The sequence below is a fragment of the Alternaria arborescens genome (assembly GCF_004154835.1).
Source record: "Alternaria arborescens strain FERA 675 chromosome Unknown contig_31, whole genome shotgun sequence".
Taxonomy (NCBI): Eukaryota; Fungi; Ascomycota; class Dothideomycetes; order Pleosporales; family Pleosporaceae; genus Alternaria; species Alternaria arborescens.
The window spans coordinates 212,289-232,893 of NW_021167886.1; the positions used below are offsets into that span (position 1 = coordinate 212,289).

At 52.7% G+C, this 20,605-nt stretch overlaps 7 protein-coding genes across 7 annotated transcripts; 2 read left to right on the forward strand and 5 right to left on the reverse strand.

Annotated features, from left to right (window-relative positions):
* Nucleotides 1-1,457: 1,457 nt before the first annotated feature.
* AA0111_g10028 (hypothetical protein) lies at nucleotides 1,458-2,993 on the forward strand (the record flags this gene model as incomplete). The annotated part of the gene is made up of 1 exon (XM_028643732.1): nucleotides 1,458-2,993. One exon carries the CDS (start codon nucleotides 1,458-1,460, stop codon nucleotides 2,991-2,993), a length of 1,536 nt encoding a protein of 511 aa, XP_028502394.1.
* Nucleotides 2,994-3,025: 32 nt separating this feature from the next.
* AA0111_g10029 (hypothetical protein) lies at nucleotides 3,026-5,032 on the reverse strand (the record flags this gene model as incomplete). Its single annotated transcript, XM_028643733.1, has 1 exon — nucleotides 3,026-5,032. One exon carries the CDS (start codon nucleotides 5,030-5,032, stop codon nucleotides 3,026-3,028), a length of 2,007 nt encoding a protein of 668 aa, XP_028502395.1.
* Nucleotides 5,033-5,876: 844 nt separating this feature from the next.
* On the forward strand, nucleotides 5,877-7,817 carry AA0111_g10030 (hypothetical protein; the record flags this gene model as incomplete). The annotated part of the gene is made up of 2 exons (XM_028643735.1): nucleotides 5,877-6,313; nucleotides 6,368-7,817. 2 exons carry the CDS (start codon nucleotides 5,877-5,879, stop codon nucleotides 7,815-7,817), a joined length of 1,887 nt encoding a protein of 628 aa, XP_028502456.1.
* Nucleotides 7,818-9,240: 1,423 nt separating this feature from the next.
* Nucleotides 9,241-10,098, reverse strand: AA0111_g10031 (hypothetical protein; the record flags this gene model as incomplete). The annotated part of the gene is made up of 2 exons (XM_028643736.1): nucleotides 9,241-9,884; nucleotides 9,942-10,098. 2 exons carry the CDS (start codon nucleotides 10,096-10,098, stop codon nucleotides 9,241-9,243), a joined length of 801 nt encoding a protein of 266 aa, XP_028502455.1.
* A 1,577-nt stretch (nucleotides 10,099-11,675) lies between these two features.
* AA0111_g10032 (hypothetical protein) lies at nucleotides 11,676-12,614 on the reverse strand (the record flags this gene model as incomplete). The annotated part of the gene is made up of 1 exon (XM_028643737.1): nucleotides 11,676-12,614. The coding sequence occupies one exon, from the start codon at nucleotides 12,612-12,614 to the stop codon at nucleotides 11,676-11,678; it is 939 nt and encodes a 312-aa protein (XP_028502361.1).
* A 1,049-nt stretch (nucleotides 12,615-13,663) lies between these two features.
* On the reverse strand, nucleotides 13,664-15,638 carry AA0111_g10033 (hypothetical protein; the record flags this gene model as incomplete). The annotated part of the gene is made up of 4 exons (XM_028643738.1): nucleotides 13,664-15,129; nucleotides 15,179-15,399; nucleotides 15,447-15,516; nucleotides 15,566-15,638. The coding sequence occupies 4 exons, from the start codon at nucleotides 15,636-15,638 to the stop codon at nucleotides 13,664-13,666; spliced, it is 1,830 nt and encodes a 609-aa protein (XP_028502454.1).
* A 1,139-nt stretch (nucleotides 15,639-16,777) lies between these two features.
* Nucleotides 16,778-18,248, reverse strand: AA0111_g10034 (hypothetical protein; the record flags this gene model as incomplete). The annotated part of the gene is made up of 3 exons (XM_028643739.1): nucleotides 16,778-17,578; nucleotides 17,626-17,765; nucleotides 17,819-18,248. 3 exons carry the CDS (start codon nucleotides 18,246-18,248, stop codon nucleotides 16,778-16,780), a joined length of 1,371 nt encoding a protein of 456 aa, XP_028502442.1.
* Between the last annotated feature and the right edge of the window lie 2,357 nt (nucleotides 18,249-20,605).

Consider the following 20,605-nt stretch of genomic DNA (forward strand, 5'->3'; position numbering starts at 1 on the left):
CGACATGTTTCTTGGGCTCAGAAGACGCCCGTACATTTTGAGTCGTGACCTCGCGTGGAATCCGATCTCGACCTGTGCTGTCGACAACCCGCACTTCGAAGTAGGTCCACGTATCTTCGTATGTACCGTTCAACTCAGGGCGGAAAGTAGCCCATCCCTGATCGTGCGATATCGTAGTGAATACGGCTCTACGGACAACTACACGGTTACCAGGAATATAGGGGACGCTCAAAGAGATATATGGCCGCTGAGGGCAATCTTTACATACAGCTTTGCGAGTTGTATGGAAAGCGGTGAAATACTGCCACTCTGGCAAACTGTCATACTGTGAAGCCATTACCCGGTGGAAACACCGTAGAGGATGCCGAGATGACAGCAGAGAGTGGGATTTGTCGAATGGAAGGTCTGTAGCTTCGCTTAATATCCTCGTTATGTTTTTTGAGTTCTTCCGGAATTATTGAACAAACAACGTCCGCCCTGGAGTACCGTTTGTGCAGGGTAAACGGATACTTGATAGAGCAAGAGAATGAAGATCAGGAGATGCTGTCAGCCAGGCTGAGGTAGCTGAGATAACATTTAGTTTAAGTATATGTGCCTGGGTAGTTGCCTACATAGGTTGTACTGCGCCACATTGCGGGGTTTGCAGCCAGCCTCGTCAGCTGAACTTGTTCAGCTTTTCCTACCTACCCACGTTGCAAGACGACGAACAGTACACTCTACTACGGCCAAACTCCTTCAAAGGGCCATATGACTTGGAAGGGTGGCATCCGCATATATCGAATACTTCCAGTTCATTGTCGCCTGGAAAAGAAAAAGTCGATACGGCGATGTCTAACGGCAATGATCATATGGACGCGGCGACATCTTCTTATGAGAGATGTAATGCAGGGCCATCTAATGATGAAACTTATACGACAACATCTTCACGAAGTCCCTCAGAGTTGTTGTAAAGCGACATGGACCCTGTAGCCAGCCGTGCTAATTTTGTGCAGATCCGTTGCTAAGAGACATTATCCAAGATCTAGCGAGGACAAAATCGCTGAACAGGCGGAAATACTCGCTTCGAAGTCTGATACCGAGTATGGTTTGGCCAAAATCAGTTGTGATGCATGTTATCTCAGACGATCCTTTGATAACTCCGTGCGCTGGTTTTCCGTTACATCTTTGAGCAAAGATTGTGACTTATGCGGTATCCTACGCAAATGTCAGCAACACTTCGCCAATGGTTGCGATGCCATTGAGCTTCATGCTCGCGGGTCTTCGAACAATCTCCAGATCTGTTTTCCAAAGTCGGACTGTGAATCGAATCATGTTCAGTTGTACTGCAAAGGTTTGTCTTGCACCTTGGTATAGAAAAGTGTCTAATTCTGGCAACAGAATCGTGTATGCCTCAGACGCCTTTCCGATATGCAGAAGACGTTCATAGATTTGCCGAGTCGGAAGCCTCGATGAGTGTCATGAAGAAATGGATCAGTGACTGCTGTACGTTCCATCAGCATGCTTCACCAAAACGCAATTCAAATCCCACGCGCCTGATAAAGCTGGGACGTTACGAAGATGACGGTGCTCGACTATACTCTCCGAAACATCCGGTGGTATTCACCGCACTCTCTTACCGTTGGGGACTGGGCAAGCAGTCCGGAACGACGAAAGATAATGTTACCAAACGTTACCAAGAGCTGAACACGTCAGACTTCCCAAAGACTCTCCAGGATGCTATTCACATCACTAGGAGACTGGGTCTGGAATACATCTGGATTGATCGTGTCTGCATCATTCAAGATGACAAAGAAGACTGGGCAAACGAGGCATCTCTTATGGCCGGTATATACGCAAGTGCGTATGTCGTCTTGTCAGCGACAGCCACCGAAGACTGTGAAAATGGCTTTTTACACAAAAGAAAGAAGCCCCTTCTTATTCGATACGCGCAACACGGCCAGAGATCTCAAAAAGTATATGCAAGACGAATCGAAAGCCACCTCTGTCACCGTATGAAGCCGAGGACCGATTATATATTGCATGGACGGGGCTGGTGTATGCAAGAAAGGTTTCTAGCCCGTCGAATCATCCACTTTCTGCCGGATGAGATCCTATTTGAGTGCCAGGCTAGAAGAGAATGCGAGTGTGGCGCTGCTAGCAATGAAGACGGAGACGAATTCCCACAGCACGGAGGATCCCCAGAGTACGGAGGATACAGCAACTTTGCAAGAATGCAAGCTGCTAAGAGTATGGAAGAACGAGAACTTACAATAAACTGGGCGAGGATCGTGGACCGATACAGCCGGATGAAGCTCACGTATGGGAAAGATTCCCTTCCCGCGCTTTCAGGTATAGCAGCATGCGTGCAACATCTGGACCCTGGAAAATACATTGCAGGCCTTTGGGAGAAAGATATCGCGATTCAACTTGGATGGTTTATCTACCCGAAAGATGATCTGACGAGACGTTGGGAAGACCCGAAGGATATCAACATTCTGGGTCCCACATTCTCCTGGAGCTCACACGCGATAAGTCCTGTTCGATATGCGTACTACCATACAGCTCGATCTTTCTGTGCTTTGGAAAGCTTCAACATCAAGCTAGCTACATCCAATCCTTACGGTCAAGTTCGCGATGCAACCATCTGTCTCAGCGGATGGTCAGTATCCAGATACGATATGATTACATTGTTCAGGACGCCTGTCGTTGGCTTTTACGACCCGTGTGTATATTTCGACTTTGGCCTTCAATTTGAGTTTGATCGGCATAAGAAGTCTTTGCCAAGGGATAAGATGATAGAAGAGCTGGAAAACACCATAGGGTGGGAATCTGTCATGTGTTTTGGGTTGTATGAGTACCATAATCCTATAATGAACACGGATCAAGTCGACGCTCTTTTAGTGCAGCCCAGTAAGACAGAGGTGGGAAAGTACGTCAGGATTGGAGTTGTTCTGAACTTGAAAAAGTCTTGGTTCAAGAAGACAGCGGTAGCAAGAACGATTAATCTAGTCTAGGTAGTCAGTAGTAACATCATTCAAATCTCATCCTAAACCCCTCTTCCTGCTCCTCTCCCCCTGCCTCCTCTTCCACGCCCACGACCACCACCCGTCCTCGGTCCACGCGGCGCCCCCCTTCTTGGTACAACCTCACCTCTAGCCCATCTCTCCCCCTCGTCCCTGAGATCAATCCAGCGCTCATCCAACCCTTTAGCCTTCGCCGCATCACGACGTTCCTCCCGCACCGCGCTATCCGTAACACCGTCTTGCACCAACAGCTGCATGCCGATCCCCTCCTCAGTACCTTGTTCATACATGCCCAGATTCAACGCGCCGCCATCTGGGTTATACGAGGCGCGGACGTCAACCGCAGTCTTGTCGTGGCGTTGGATAAGGGAGTGCGACATCATAGGATCCGGATGCGCATCCGCGATGCCGTGGAAAGTAAGAGCCTCAACCGCGCCTTCGAGACCAGCGTATAGATTTTGCGATGTAGATGACGGGATAGAGAGACTGTATACAGGGGAATCTTCTCGCACGCGCGAATAATCTTGCCGGTATGCAGTACGTGGAGGTGGTGTACGGGGGTTGAGGTAGAGATTCCAGCCACCGCTCTTTATTGGGACATGTTTCTTGGTCTTATTGACTATGACGTTGGTCGCTGAATCCGAAGATGCCGCCTTTCCTTTCGGGCTGGGCTTGTTCCTGGAAATAGACATGCTGTGGTAAGCATGAGATCCGGAGAAGCGCACGTCGAATACTTTGATCATGCTGTGGAGAGCTACACCTGCTACAATACGCTCTAGACCCTGCGCAGCCAAAGAATAGATCGGCGAGTCGTTTGTTGGGTCCCAGAAGATCTGCTCGAAACCGCGAGGTGAGCGCATGTCGTGGAGTCTGATGATGCCGTCGTAGCCGCCGGAGAGGAAAGTGTGGCCTGCTTCCGATGCGCCTTGCGCTGTACTCGGCATTGGCAATATGGGGTATATCGAAGTCGGACGTGAATGTGCATGGAGTGCATGAGCGACATTGAATCGACGGAGGGGTGTGGGATTTAGGCCTTCAGGTCCAATGTGGTAGACTTCGATGGGCTCGGTGTGCGGTCCCCAGCCTACAGCGACTGTGTCGGAAGAAAGGAACTCACATGACCATATTCTACCAAACGATGCACCATCGGATGTTGTTTTTACTTCCGAAGAGGGCCTGATGGTTTCATCCGAAGAGTTGTCGCGGTCGATGGGATAGAGCGCTAGTGAGGAGTCCGCAAGAGCGGTGGCCAGCATGGGCGAGCTCGAAGATGACACTGACAGATCATTGATCCCACGCCGATTGGTGTCATATTGCTGCACCTTGGTTTCAGCAAGGTCAGGGCTGACACTAAGCAACGAAAGCTGGCCCGATGCGGTTCCGAAAACAATTTCCTCAAACGCCAAATCTCTCTGGTGCGGTCGGAGCAACTTCATCTTGGTGATGTCGTCGCGACCCTCAAAGCTATCTGGGATCTTATACGTGAACCACGTATTTAGATGCTTAAAAGCGTCGTACGTCCACGTCTGATCAGATGCCGGATCAAGGCCTTCTTCGCGTTTTCTTATCTTTTCAATAGTCGCGCCCGTCTCTTTAGTCCGTAAAACAATCTGCGTGCCGGCAGACCATGCTAACACTTCTCTTCGTTCTCCCCACGATCCATACATCTCTTCATAGCTGTCGATGCTAGGTTGATACCCCATTGTCTGACCTTGCGGCCCCCTCCATCTTTCGGCTTGCCAAGTATTCATGCTCATCGTCTTCTCCGTTGGTTCCAGGTATCTTGCGATGAGGCCTCTTCGATCCCAGTTCCGGCATAGTGTTGTTAGACCATGGACGGCGTTGTAGGCGTCCGGATCCAATCCACCAAGGCCAAAGCGGCCTTTGAGCAGAGCTTTCCATCCATCGAGCTTTTCAAATTCTCTTAACCGGCGGCTTACTAGAGATAGGTAAAGTAGGTCTCGTGGCCGTTCAAGATGGTTCGTTATCAGCGAGAGTATCTCGTTCGGCAGCGTGTCGAGGGCTGCCATTTTGTTATTATCGTCTTTCCAAGGCTATGACAGTGGCATAGACGATTCAGATATTTGAAGTGTTTGTTGTACTGATTTTGAAACCCAAAGTGACTGTGTGGCGTTTATAGGGCACATGTTTGCGGGTGAGGAAAACTGAACGTCCTAGACGATGACGACAGAGTTCTCGCTTGGTGGCCCCAGGCTTTTGCACTAGCCACATCAACTGGAGGGAGTCATCAGTCATAGCAAAGACGAGGCCACCCTCTGTGACTCTTCCTCGTATACGCCTAGACAATGTAAGCTCGACTCACAGTTATCATGCAGCTAAGAGAGAAATGTTGTCGTACCTGATATCGAACCGCGCCGCTCAGCTCACGCGCCCCCCAATTAGCCGGCCTCTTCCACGCGGAACCGCCACGCTACTCGGTCGTCGTCGTTCCCCTGCATCGAAATGCGCTATCGCGCCGTTGAGATCACCGTGACCGACAGCTTGTTTTTCTGTTTCCACGATGAGGCTGAGCCGCTGTTCTTGGGTTCATCTCGCTATCAGCCCGCCTTGCTGATCGCGGTGCAACTCGACCAAGACCGCCCCATCGCGCCCCAAGCTCGCGGAATCTTCTCGGTAGTCCTTTCGGGTCATCCCTATAACCCCTCAACACCCGCGGACCTGGTGCTGATAATCCTCGCGTTCCCACCTGTGACAATCATCCGCAAGTGCCAACCTTAATCCTGGCCGTTTCTGGCTAAATGCGCGGGGTGTCGCGCGCGTTGGCCGTTGATTTCGACGACTTCTTGACTTTGTCAATCCAACGCTGCCCGAGCGATCTTCGATAATCATTTTGCGACGCGACGCTACTGCGCGATGGCGGACGATGAGAAAAGGGTGTTTGCGCTGATCAGCGCCATCGGCACCATTCGGGACCGGCTGCGACAAGACATTGATGGCTTGCGACAGATCCATAACCGTTGGAAAGATGGCAATGGCTCGTCCATCAACCTCATCGCGCAACTAACAGCGCTGAAATCTAGTCTCGGCAATATACAAGACTGGCTCAATTATGCTGTCAACGATCTGCATCCACAACTTCTATCGGATTTGGACGTACTGACGCATTCTTGTGGGATCCTGGTGCGCCATGTAGATGCCTTGAATGTTTGTCTTGGTTACCGAGATCATGGTCCCGTCGATTTCGCCGCAAAATTAAAATACCGCGTCGCTATCAGATCGATGGAACGACTGCAACAGGTGGCGCGAAGACAGAACGATGCCGTGAACCTGTTGCTTGCGGCATGTCATTGGTGAGCCACTAATTTGCTTTTTATGTGTCATTCCAGGATTCTAATACGTCTCAGCACCGCGCAAGCACAGCGGAAGATTCTACTCCACAAAAGCCGCCAGATCAGAAAGGAAGATGCGGCAAACCTCAGGACCCTTTCCTCATCCTCAGGCTTGAATGGTGCTTGTATCACTGGTCTTGCACAACTATCGCGATTCATTCAATGGCTGAGACTTCTGTTCCACATGAAGCTCGCGCGAGACGGATTGGACGGGGCCGTTTCGCCTACGGATGAAGAGAATGAGGAAATGGCAGCAGCCACTCGTTCCGAGGCGATAGACCGCGCTTTGCAGAGAGAAGCTACCAACCTTCGCCATGAGACCAAGTTGGTTCTCGTAGGCAATACACAAAGCGGCAAGGAGCTCATCATGCACCAGCTGAAAGTGCTATTCACCGAAGGCTATCACTCGACTGAAGAGCGGTTGAAATACCGCTCCGCAATCTACCAAGTCATACACTCACTCATCCAATCAATCACAAACCTACTCAAAGACACCGGCGTCACGCTCTCGAAAGAACTAAACCACGACTTCGCCATCCTACTCCACGAACTAGACACAGCAAAAGAAGGCATAACCCCCGACGCAGTCAAAGCCATCACAACAATCTGGTCCTGCCCCGAATTCTCCAAACTCTACGTCCGAAACTTTGAAATCGACTTCCCACAATACGCACCTTACTTTGCGCAAGAAGCACCCCGCATCGCCGACGCAGACTACGTCCCCAGCGAAGCCGACATCATCCGCCTCAACCAATCCATGCGCGGCATAAACGAAGCACGCTTCAACTGGGACGAACTAGACGTGCACCTCTTCAACATCCGCGGCTACGTGCCCCAGCACTTCCGCGAGCGCTGGTACCACCAACTCGACGAAGCCACCGCCGTCATCTACACCGTCGACGTATCCCTCTATAACAAACCCAGCCCCCAGCTCCCCGACAACCAATCCATCCTCGTCCACGAATTCGAAGCCTTTGAGACTTGGGTCAACCAACCCGGTTTCGCAAAATCCTCCATCATCCTCATTCTAAACAACTTCTCCCGCTTCGTCAGCAAAATGGCCTATGCGCCGCTGGAAAAACTTTTTCCAGACTACGTAAGGAATGAGTCGGATCCAGAGTTATCGGCAAGACAGTATCTGCTCAAGCAGTTTAGGAGTAGGAATCATCAGGCCTTGCCGGTTTATTCCTTTTGGGTCGATTTGGATTCGAGCGATAATCAGCACTTGTATCAGGCGTTGAAGAGTACGCTGAGTAAAGTTCAGCAGCAGCAGCAGCTGGAACGGCAGCGTAGGGCGAAGGAGGAGGAGGAGGAAGAGGAGGGGGGCGGAGCGTGGGGTTCGAGTGTTGGGTCGGTTGCTGCTGCTGCTGCTGAGGCAGATTCAGATAGGCCAGTTACGAATGGGGCGTCTAGGGCGAACTTGTTGAGTCCGAGTCGCAGTAGAGGGGCGCTGAGGGAGAAGTAAGAGATGAATCCGGATTGGAGCTGCTTGTTTGATACGACTCGAGTGGTTGTGTTGGGGGATGGTTAGGTTGGATATGTGTTAAGGGTGATGGGTTAGGGACGGGATCTAGAAGGGGGTGTTCGGTAATTTGCATCTTGACATTGGCGTTTTTTCGTTTTTGGGGTTCGAGATACCATGGTAACGGGCGGTTGTCATTTCTGGATATACACATGGAGATACTTTTCAAGCATGGCGAAAGACGCCGTTGTTACTGTTGTTTCACTTGGGCACATCATATGTAGACTAACTTGTCGAAGAAGAACTATTCTTTTCTTGCTTACTGCTTAATGTTCAATACTCATACCATGTTTCAACATGAATACACGTGTGCTCGCGTACTAGAATAGTCGCAACAACGACAACGACGGTAACGCAATACACTACCTTGGCCCTTCTTAGTAGAGTTTGGCAACATCCGTGCAGGAAGGGTAAACGGTCAGCTGACATCACGTCAGTCCCTGATCCAACCCCCTCACCCCCTTCCGCCTCCAGCCGCTTGTTGATCGTCAGCCGCAACTCCAAACACCTAGAAGCAACCTCTTTCCAAAGCGATGTTCTCTCTAACCTCCCAGGAGCAGCAAAAAGGTCATCGTCAACGGCAATGTTTTTCAACCTTGATCTTCCTAGTGGATACGGGTACCGCAGTCAAGATTACCCCTCTTTCTATTTAGTCCAATCCGAATAGCCGCGAAGTTGACCAAAGACCGCGTGGCCACGGTCTCAGATATCATGATGTGGTGCCATGAACTGCCAGCGTCGCAAGTAGCCTTGGCGTAAGCTTTCCACGCAGAAACATGCCTGATAGGGTAAGATACTCGTTCGAAGGATGGTGGAGTTGCGGCCAGCAGCCCGCTAGTCGAACTTGCGAACTGTTTGTCTCTTTCCTTATTGCTGAATCTTTTTTTGGTCTAGGAGAGGATTTTGCGCAGCTGAGACATAGTCAAATTGACTGTGCTCACGCCAGGTCATACTCATAGCCGCAGCAGGTCTCCAAGGTGAACAGCCTCTAGTTGATAGAATAATGTAGATAAGGCAAGTCGGCAAAATGGATCCATAACTTCGGGAAAACGATTGGCTCTAAGGGTTGGGTACGTTGGGCCTTTGGGGAAAAGCCTCTGGCGCAGAACGAGTGTGGTCTCTTATCTTGGCCAACTGCTTTCTTGACAAAAGTGTAGCTTAGATGGGCAGTTGCGGCAACCGAGAAAACCATCCTTACAAGAACGTTTCTCAGATGAAAACTGGCTGCTCTAAGAGCGAGGAACCATCGTGTCCAAACACGTCATGCTATTTTGTGGTTTCATGTCAGCTTATGCGCCATCGCTGTTTCACAGACCGTATCTTCCCGAATAAGGAAGAGCTTGGGGAAGAAAGAGGATTTCGAACCTCAATGCGGGGCAGCAGGATGATGATAGTATCCCTGATAATAAGGCGAATGCGAGGTGGTAGGCAGACTCACGTTGAGATTGCTAGATGTCTGGCTGTGATATGTGTAGTCCGCGCTGTAGCTATACAGATCCGGGCTCGGGAGGAGGGATTCGCGGGGCAAGTGTGAGGGCGTGGGTGTTGTATGCGCTTGCTGGAATGTCGAATGTGCTGGATGAGTGTTGTATCTGTACATGGGTGGTCGGGTGATGGTAACTTGTTGGGGAGGATACGCGAGGCTCTGCATCCACGCTGGCGACATATTCCAGGGTATGTTTGCTGGTGGAGGTGGAGAGTAAACGGGCGCGTTCCAGTTGGGTTGATAAGGAGGATATGCTTGCTCAGCAGCTGGGACATGGTTCGTGTCGAAAGACGCGACAGTAGCAGCCAGTATAGCCTGTGTTACAACTGCACTGTTCGCACGTAGAGCACGATCGGACGGCACTATGTAGGGTGACGAACTTGGGCCTGCGACTTGGTAGTCTGCAGATAGGGAGCGCGGATATATCTCGTGTTGTTCTGGCGAGGGTTCTGGGTCCTGGTGGCTGTCTGAATCATCGTTGACCAACTGCTGGAGGTATTGAAGCTTGCGTTTGCGCTTCTCTCCTACACCATGCGTGTTAGTTGTCTCCGCCATCAGTGACGGTTAGTAGACTAACATACGATAGTTGCGTGAAGCTATCCTATTTTGTTGCTTCCGTATCTCGCTATTGGGTTTCTTGGGTTTCTTGCCTGGTTCCTCGCTCACTGCCGCCCGCTTCGGTCGTCCACCTTTTATCGAGAGAGCTTGTGGCGATACGTTGCTAAAAGGGGATTCCATGGCGCTAGAAAAGTGCGTAAGGGTAACCAGAGTTATGGGATTCGATAATGTCCCAAAGGCGTTGGCGAAGGCTTGCTTTTGAGCCGCCGATCAGTCCGTAAATGTAAAGTGGCAGGGTTACATCCAAGCAGTTAACAAAGCTTGGTCTTTGCCCTACGTTGACGTTGATCTGATAGAGGCAGGGACACGGCTTCTACTGCCGCTGCTTTTCCTGGGCAGTGCTGAGTAAACGCTACAAGAATAGCAACGGCACCCAATGGGTGGCGGAGGCGAGCAACGCACAACTTGGTCATTCTACCACCAACCTTAACCTTAAAATTCGCCGCACAGCATGGTGATGTGATAGTTGAAGATTCCAAAGCCATGGTATATTTCTTTTGGCGATTTAGTCATGCCTATTCTGCAACGTTGCGCGACACATGCCGCTTGTTCCTCTCTGCCCAAGGATACTTGTTTCTGTATCTGGCGTACTAATAGCTAGGGTAGGAGACTGAAACGGCTGAATCATCTTGAAATCGTGATGCGAGCTGAATCCTCCATAGAGAATGGACAAGAGCTGGCGGAGCAGTCGGAAGACAAGATACTTCCACCTCCCCCTCCCCCCAATAGCTGGATCATCGCGGAAACGCGACCCGAGCTGAGGTGTTTGTGGGGAAGAAAACGGTCACGAGCAGGCGGAGCAGTTTTGACCGCATCGCGGCTTTCATGGTCCGCTCATCAGCATGTGGCCGGCAGTGTTGACGAAGTGCGTTTGAAGAGGCGCAACGACGAGTAGACACACGTAGTAGCTGGGTGTCCATTTTTGGCATCGACCAGTCCTCGCTCATTTTTCGTATAATTACTTGGTAACCCACGACAAATGTTGAGCTGAGATGGTACCTCGTAAGCCACTAGCCAGTAGTGGTAGGAGCTAGGTGCTGCATAAGCAGTTACGAAACGAGGAAAATCTCACGCCGCCATTTCGACATCGGAATGGAATGAGGCGGGTTGTGCATTATTCATAACTTGTCAAGACGTTGCAACACAGGGGGTGTGGCGTCGTCTGTGTCGAGATCGTGGTCGATGGATTACCTGATTCCAAACTTCTCACGTCACGTTGACGTCGCTAGGGCAACCCTATGAAGCGGGAGTTACACTCGCCACGTGTTGGACAAGAAGCATGATGGGCATGCGTAGTCGGTCGATACAACTGACGTTACGCTGACGACTCGCGCTTCTATAGTCACACGGTTTGATGGCATTTGCTAGGCTATTATGCAGCGCAACCCCTCTCGAGAGCCTAGATAATATGGTAGCAAATCGAAAAAAATGATACGTGCCTAAGCAAGAGGAGCCTACTCAAGTTAGAGGTTTCTTGCTGATGTATACACAAGATGAGGCAACACTTGCTCTTGAGTAGGCCAAAGTCACTCTTAATCATATCATCAACACCGCGATCCGAAGATTCAGGCTACGCTCAGCAAGGCAATGCGCTTCAAGCTGGCAGAAGCAACCTCTCGTCATATCAACACGTGCTGTGCTCCAGGTAGACAATCACAACCCCCCCTCTCATCGTATGAATATCTCTCCACTCACGCCTAGTGCCTCTCAGGCATCTGATGCTGCCTCTTCAGATACGACGCCTCATCAAGCACATTCTGCAGTCTCCCCTCCTCAGCCACCACCCTCTTGACAGTCTCGCTAACATTGCCCTCGAGCCCGACATTACAACCCCTTGGCAACCACCTCAGGATATGAAACGCATTCGCATACACACTCGTCGCGCCGGTCACCCTCCCATCATCCGGCAGACTAGCCTGCAGTATAATCCTAAACGTTTTCAACCCCCAGCAATACCGCAAGCCGAGGCGCACGAGATCGGCAAAACCATCGAGGATATCGTGGTGCGAGGGTATAGTGAGAACGACGTGTTTGATCAGGCTCCTGCTGCGCTGGTGCAAGGTGCTCAGCGTGTGGATGCCGCTCGTCAGACTGAGCGTAAAGACATTGTCGCTGTAGAGCACCTGTCGCGCCTCCCGATATATTGTCTTGTTCAGCCGCAGAATCTCAGGCACAATGGGATCAGAGAGCGGTACGCGCTCCGGGCCTGATGCTGCCCGCGGCCGGTGGAAAGCGTGGCCTGGTGGTTCGCGGCCGGGCACGTAGGTGGACTGTTGCTGCTGCTGCTGGCCGCGCGTGCCGACGTAAGCAGTGAAATTGTTGTTGTTGTCTTCGTCGGGTTTCTCGGGCGCGCGGTCGGCGTGCAGCAGGAGAGGGTCTTCGCGCACGAGGGCCATGTGGTAGATGTGGATGCGGAGTTCGGCGGGGAGCTTCATAAAGGGGAAGTGCGATTCGGTCAATGTGCTGGCTTCTGGTGTGAGGAGGCCACTGCGGGTTTGCGCGGCAGGCGCAGAAGCGTCTTGGGGTGGGCTGGTAGAGACATTGGATGAGCATGGAGAGCGAGCGCGGAGTTTCTTAGGCTTTGGGGATTGCGCTTTGTCTTCCGATGGTTGCGCGGTACGCTTTCGGGTGTTCATGGTGGATTCGGGGCGTCTTGCGAGGTGCCCGGCCGAGTCTTTGGAAACTGTATTAGTTCCTGGGGAAGACGACCTCTTCAGAAAGATAGCGATACAGACAAGTTGTACATGTCCAGGTCAAACGTCGGAAGATGGCTGACAAGCTGTGACGCGTTGAAGTCGCCAAGCGGTAGCGTCGTGATAGCGTTCCGCAGTAGCGTGTCCGTCTGCGCGTCGAGTTTAGACAAATACTCCTATGCTGGTGCGCTCAAGTATAATAGCAAAAGCTAAAAGACACCAACAGTAAACATCTCCAACGGCAATGAAGCCAATGCAGCACGCAGCCACGGGTGCGCCAAAAAGGTTCCGGACACCACAAGAGTGCAGGTGGGTTCGGGACGCGGAGGAGTGGGTGACTGCGGGGTTTGGCGATAGCGCGTACAAAGTACCGGGACCGCGAGCGAGCAAAACGTCAGCGCGCATGAATCACATCTCACGTGTCCTAACTTGTACAATAGAGTCGGAAATCCATGGTGAACAAATGTTCAAGGTGAATAATGCGTTCACACCATAACTTTCTACATTCCTACAACCATGGTAGGAAAAGAGCAGTGCAAGTCAAAGAAAGATAATTAACGATTATGGTCTCGATGTGAGGGACATGGGTTGAATACTTGTCACATCAGACTATTATCTACACTTAGCCACCAGCCAGCCACTAGCCACCAGTACATCATTGTTCACAGCACTCGTCCACTATGTGTGTGTATGCAAGCCGCGTTGTGGTCAAAAGGCGGGGTGGGAACAGAAACAATGATGTATAGAAAAATAAAAGGGAATCAAAATAGAACTCACGCATTTCCATCCCTTTCTAGCTTTAAGCATCCACTTTCCTTGCTGTGTAATCCTCAGCAATTTGTAGAAGAAAGACTATAGAACCATCAAGAAGAAACAAGACTTCGAGCAAGCCCTCAAAGCACTTGGCGGATAAAAGCTTCCACCAGGCCTCTCCTCTCTCCCTCGCCTCTGCACCTCTCTCCCTTATTCCTCCCTGATTCTCAATCCCCTCCTCATAAATCAATCAGATTATTAGCACCAGGTTGGCGACCCTGCTGCTGCTGTTGCCCAGGCTGCTGCGCACCAAATGGATTAGCACTCCCATAAGGATTAGCACCACCGCCCATACCAAAGCCATTCGCGGGCCCAGTCGCCGCAGGCATCATCCGATTCTGCTGCGGCATTCCTGTGAACTGGCTGTTCAAAAATGGATTGTTACCCGTAGCATTCGCATTGACCCGGTTCAAGCCAGAACCCGCAGAGTTGACAAATGTCCCCGGAGCAGTGTGTTGGGCTGGGATGCGCATGTTGCCCACGTTGCCAAACGTATCTTGGCCTTCACCTGTCGCGAGAAGCGCGTTGAGTCGCGCAGCATTAGGATCCATTTCTTTTTGTGGGGGCTGGGGTATCTGCTGCTGTTGCTGAGGTGGCTGAGCTGTCTGTTGTGGCTGGAAAGATACTGGGGGGTTGAACGAGGGAGTGTTGTTGAATTGGGTTTGCGTCTTCTGTTCGCTCAGCGTGTTCAGGCTGGGTTGTGAAAACGATGTAGTTGGCTGCTGGGGTTTGTTGAACGATTGGGCGAAGGGGTTGTTGGAGCCTGTGGGCTGAGGTTTGAGGGCCTCTTGGGTATTGTTGCTTGCCCATGGGTTGTGGCTGCCGGGCTGGAGTGACTGCTCTTGTTGCGGTTGTTGCATTTGCTGCTGATTCATGTCGCCGAAGCCGCCAAATTGACCGTAGGGGTTGTTGTTGAACGAGGTTTGCTGTGGCTGAATAGTGTGCTGAGGCTGCAAGTATTGCTGCTGCTGCTGCTGCTGCTGCTGCTGCTGCTGCTGGGCGCCAAACTGGTCGAAGCCTGTAGGCTGTTGCTGTTGGAGGCCCCCGTAGCCGCCGTAACCGTTCTGAAAGCCCGTCTGCTGAGGCTGCATACCGGTAGGCTGAGCGTACGCATTGTTGAGGAAACCAGTGTTCTGAGGTTGCTGCTGGCTCTGGTCCATGAGGTTACCGAACCAGTCTACTTGACCCTGCTGCTGATATCCCTGGTTGTTACCCGTAGGCTGGTAGGTGTTTGGTTGCGCAGTGGTCTCCCCAAATAGCAGGTCTGCGTTGGTCTGTTCGAGTTCCTTCCGGCGCAGCTCCTCCTCCTCCTTGCTCAGCTTGATGGCCTTTTCCAGGTCGTCGTCGGTTTCCTCGGCCCTGTTTCCGCGTTCGCGACGTTTCTTCTCCTCCTCTGCCTCGTTCTTGCTTGCCTCGAGCGCTAGCCTGAGCTCGAGGTCTTCCTCCTCGGTCCTACGGTTGCGGCGCTGTTCACCGTTTCGCGGGCGCGCCGATCGCTCTCCGCCGTCCGGACCGTGGTGACCTCCACCGGGGTACTCTTCGATGCCTGTCACCCGCGACTTCCATGATTTCCGGTCGGCTCGCTCGGCGCGCAGTCGCTCTTCATCGAGGATAAGGGAAGTCAGCTCTTTAGCGGCCATCCGCACTGCAGTCGTCTTAGTAACGTGCTCTTTCGCAAAGTGAGGCGCGCTTACCGTTCTGGCCTACATCGCGACCGTCCTCGTCCGTGTGCTGGAACTCGCGCAATGTCTTGATGATGTAGATGTTCTTGCGCGCCCACGTCACGACGAGCTCCGAGCCCTCGTGTAGACAGTAGTCGAGCACTTTCAGCGACTTGAGAACGTGACGCCAGTTCTTTCCTCGGTCGTTGAGGCGCTTGTCGAGCATGTCCATGACCTGGTAGAAGTCGGTCGAGCTGGGTAGCAATTAGCATAGCTCGGCGCAGAGATGCAGCCGTCGTACCTATTGAAGGTGATCTGGGCGATCTCAGCCATATCAGACCCTACAGGTCCCCATGGGTCGTTGCTGGTTGCTGCGATTGTCAGCTACGCCGTATGTGCAGCTCCATGGACACTCCATACCATTGCGAACCTTGACCTCGACCTGGCTGTACCCCTTGGTGACGTTCTTGACCGATCTCGCGATTTTACTCATCTTGGCCGTATATTTTCCGTCTCAGGTTTTGCGATGTCGCAGGGTCGGAGCTGTCGGGAGGGAAGGTCGCCAGAGAGTGGCTGAGGTATACGGTAGCGTTGGGCGGATGACGTGCCACTTATGGGAACGGGCGCAAGCAATCAACTGCGCGACGAGTTGCGTTCCTCGTGAATGCCCAGCGATGGTGAGATTGGGGTAATGTGGCAGCGTGGATTGTGGCAAGCTGGGGTAAAATGGACATGCAGGAGAGACGTGGATAGACGTAATGCGAGGCTGGTGCGCTGATGACCACCTCAGGCCGAGCGACCGAATCGAGGGTCCAAGCGCCGACGTCAGTCCCTGGCACGAGCAAGTTGGATACGGATACGATCAACTTGATAGAGAATTGCTTCAGGGCATTGCTTCACGCTCGAGAACCTGACATTGCGATATGTACGCGTGCTTGGTGGCGACAAGTACACGGACAGGTTGCGACTGAGCTGACGAGGCCTCTCTTGTCGCCTGGGCAGCGATCTTGGGTATAATGGGTAATGCTCAATGCGCTGAGCCCGATGAGCGAATCTAGGGCAGCCAACACCACCACATAATGCACATTCGCCAGTCATTAGTTGATGAATCACATAATGCACATTCGCCAGTTCTTGCTTGATTAATTTTACAGCTTTGAATTTTTATTTGGGCTTCCGCTCGCGCAGAAATATACTAGTTGGTGTAGTCTAAAGAGCTTGTGTCGGAAATAAATCCTTCATTAAAACGACCAGTCTAACAATGACGGAAAAAAAGAGAAACCACACACACACACACAGAGACCGACACATATATGCCCCAGGACGCCTTTTGCCAAGTCTAGCATGTGTAGTATGAGAGGCACGCCACAACGCCTTGTCTCTCAGCGATAGAGAGAAAAGAAACCCGCCACCGAAATAAACCCCAGCTTCGAGATGAGGAGAAGGACTTGGAGAACAAAAAAGAGACGACAGGAAAATTTTGATAGACACAGGGGTATAAGTCCTGCCTGCCGAGAAAACACCAGTGTTAAAGACTCGCACGTATTAGTTTTACAGGAAAACGACAACCATGACGCGAGAAGGCTCAAGCATTACATCGAATGAGTTTTTTAGCACCACGTCAGCTCACGCCTATTGAACGGCGGGAGCCCACATTCCGTTGCCCATCTCCCGTTGGTTGGGGTTGTAGTGGTCTGGTTCGGTGCTGTTGGGCCGGCGGATGTTGTTGTGTTGGTAGTACATGCCGTTTTGTGCCTGGTATTGCGGCTCAGGATAGACGTAGCCGTTGTCTTGTGCGCCAGGAGAAGGAAGAGCTTGCTGGCCGGGTGATTGCCAGCCCATGGCAGACATGTGAGGGCTTCCGTTGGCGCTTGTGGTGCCTCCAGACTGGTTGTGGTTTGCGGTGGTGGGGGGCTCAAGAATCGGCGGTGGGCCGTAGGCGTTGGGGTGTGATGTAATGGCTGGACGAGAGCTGTTGGAAGCATACGACTGGGCTGTGAGTGCGGGCGAGGCACGTGGGCTGGGCTGGGGCATCTCATGACGCATGTGAGGAGGGACGTTCATACCACCCATGTAGGCGTAGTCGGAGCCCTGACGATGCAGACCAGGCATACCGCCAGCAGGCATTCCGTTTGCTGGAGAAAGGGAGAGTGTACGGTCGTTGGGCGAGGGAGTGCCGAGTGGTGACGCCGTCTCGGAGTAGTCACCACCATCGGAACGACCGGTTCTGCTCGAGGCAGAAGCACGGGATGCGAGCGCCGCAGCAGTAGCAGCAGCCGCCTCCTCAACAGTACCAGTGTGGTGGTTCTGGTGACGGGTCAAGGTAGTGCGGCGCGTAAAAGTCTTCTGGCAGTCGGCGTACGGGCACTTGTATGGGCGCTTGCCAGAATGGATACGACGATGGCGGGCCAGCGAACTTGAGTCACTAAAAGGCTAATCGATGTTAGCTACGAAGGCAGAATACAAGGGCCCGAACATACCTTTCCACATCGCTCGCACATGTGAGGCTTCTCGCCGGTGTGGACACGTTGGTGCACAGTCAAAGCTGAGCGCTGGATGAACTGCTTGCCGCAGTTGGGGTAGTCGCACACGTGAGGGCGGATACCGCTGTGGATACGTTCTGCATGTCTCAGTCAGTGCTTTGCTTTTGGTGTTGCGGCCCAAGCTTCTTACCATGACGTGCGAGGTCACTGCGTCGCGCGAAGCCTTTACCACATGTCGAGCACGCGAAGGCCTTAGGTGGACCCGTGTCCGATGCGGGGCGCCCACCGTTGTGTTGGTGTTGTACCTGCGCATCCGCCATCTGCTGTTGCTGCTGGGCGTACGCGTGGTCTGGCGGGTTTGGAATGTAATTGCTGTTGTTGAGCATGGGCATGGGCGCCTGCATTTGCGAAGGCGATGGGTATCGCAAGCCGTTCATGTGCTGTTGGGGGATGGATGGGTACGAGGGAAGCTGCTGCTGCGGTTGTTGCGACGAGTAGCGCGAAGAGTCTGACGGGTGAGGCGACACGCCACGTTCCGAGCCGTTCTCCGACTTGATGTGGCCGCCATTGAGGTACGAGGGCGGCGCGCCGAAATGTTGGGGCTGCATTGCGTGCTGCATGTTGAGCGCTCCGTTTCCTAGCGAAACTGTTAATCTCTGGTTCAGGATAGTGTCGAGCTCCATTTGCAGCGTGTCTCGCTCAGGAGCGTGTTTCGCGACAGACGGCGACTGTGAGGCAAGGGCACCAACAGGCTTGAGACGCAAAAGACGGGATGGTGCGCACCAAATGAGGCTGAGAGGCTGTGGTGATGATGGAATCAGCAGGCGTCGGGCAAAGACGCAGTGGTGATGTTGGGGGCGTCGTGTTGGCACGTCGAGTCGTCGTCGAGGGGGGCCGCGCGTAGGTCAATGCAGCGGATGCACTGTGTCGCGATGTCAGTTGAGGGTTGAGCGAGCGTGGTGTTGCAAAGTGCAGGTAAAAGGTGAAAGAGCGGCGCGCCAAAAATTGAGCGTCTGGCAGTCACGCTGGCCACGTCTGAAGAGCGGAAAAGGGGAGTGGAGCGGTGAGAAGGACCTGCAGCGGGAATGCGCGGGCTGCACGGGGCGAAAGGGAATCGTGCAAAGCGGGAGTACGTACCTGAGATAGATATAGACGGAAGAGAGGGCAGGGCAGGGGATGGCGGTGATGGAGAGCGTGGTGTTGGAGAGTCTGCAGGTACTTCTTTACTCGTTGCGCGTAGTTGCCCAGAAAGTCCAAATGACGCTAGTCTGAATTCGGCCTTGGGCGGATCCTTCCAGGGCTAGTTGACAAAAAGGGACCACGATGTGCGTGGTGCAGGCAGATGCGTGCGAGTCCAAGCGTCTGAGTGTCCACCACACTGACACTGGCACCAAAAGTTATACTGTCGCCTATGCAGAAGAATGAAGAAGCGAAACTGAGGTAGTCGGATAGTCCGCGGCGAGTGGTAGCTGAAGAAATGGGGCTGACAGCCGTCTCTTGGATAGGATGCGCAGATAATTACGAGAGCCCAATGACTGTCAACAATTGATGGTGACGTTGACGGTCCTCTACACTTTGGGCCGGGTTGCTGATTAGATTGCTTCCGCCCAACAATATGGTAGGCAACTTTTTGGTGTATTAAGATGGGGGCGCTGGTCGATCGTGTTCCTTCCTACCGCCGGCAAAAGAAAAGGTGAATCGTGGCTGCATCAGAGTCAGTCTTGCTTCGCTGACTGTGTCTCACTACCGTACCTTGCGCTGATTGGTCGTTGTGCTTTGGCCGTCGTAGTCGCAGTCTGTGATCTGGAGATGTGGTGCGTGTTAAAGGGAACGCTCAAGCATCCTTCTCATGGCATGGAGCAGGGCACGTTCAAATACACACAATCAATGCATCGCGACGCAGCCAACTGTGGAGCGACCCTATCCTTGCGTTCATCTCGCGCTCGCGACACTACAGCTTCACCATGACCTTTACTGCTAGCATGCCGCTGCTAGCTGTCAAGGAGCTGGGGCAGTCTTGCGACCTTGTTTGAGGCGTATGTGGCGCTTTTGTGCACAGATGAGGATCCACAAGCCGACGGTAGTGTACTCTTCATCCAACTTCAACGGCGATTAAGTTCTATTTCCCGTTGCAACAGCGACACCGCGACTTCCTCTCTAGAATTCGTGAGTCATCGCAATCGCGATCGTGATGTCGATCTGTCTCGTCCCCTATTGTCTCCCTGTCTCCCCACCACACAAACACACACGCGTCGGGCTGCAGCACCAACAGCCATTCCGCGGTTCCTGGTGCAAGCCAGGATTAGGGAGCATGGGCCAAGAATGGAAGGCACATAGAAGGCCGCTAGAAGGAGGGAAGGCACGGTGCATAACACTTGCTTAGAGCGTGCAGCAGGCGACAAGACAGCGAGCCACCCACCGGCCCCGGCACAAGCTGGGTTTGAGACAGCGAGAAGAAGCATAACACTTGAATAACCAACGCATTGCCTTTGCAGTGACATTTCCTATTGGCCGACGCTCGTTCATTTTGTGGAGGTTGGAGACGCCCCTCTGCCTTACGAGACACCCGCCGACGCCCCCTGAGCGCCGCCGAGTCAATCGTCCAGGGCTCGCGAACGGCAGGTCTGCGTCGTGTACACCGCCACCACGAGGCCGCATGTCAACGTTGTAGACCTGCATGAGTTCTGAGAAATGAGAAATGAGAACTGAGTGCAACTGCAATCGAAATACTGCAATCGAAATATGTGCATCCTCTGCGATATGCCATGTCTCCCTGCTCTGCTCTTCCCGGCAAGCGCATCCCCCTTTAGCACGTCTTTGTTCGGCCAAGTCAGGTACAAGTCAGGTACTCTCTTACTTACCACTCCAGTTCTAGCCAAGCCCTCGCCCACCGACACCGACATTTGCATCTTTCTCCTGGCTTTGTTGCGGTGAAGGGGTCCCGCATATCGACAACTCTTTGCAGCCTGGCGCTCTT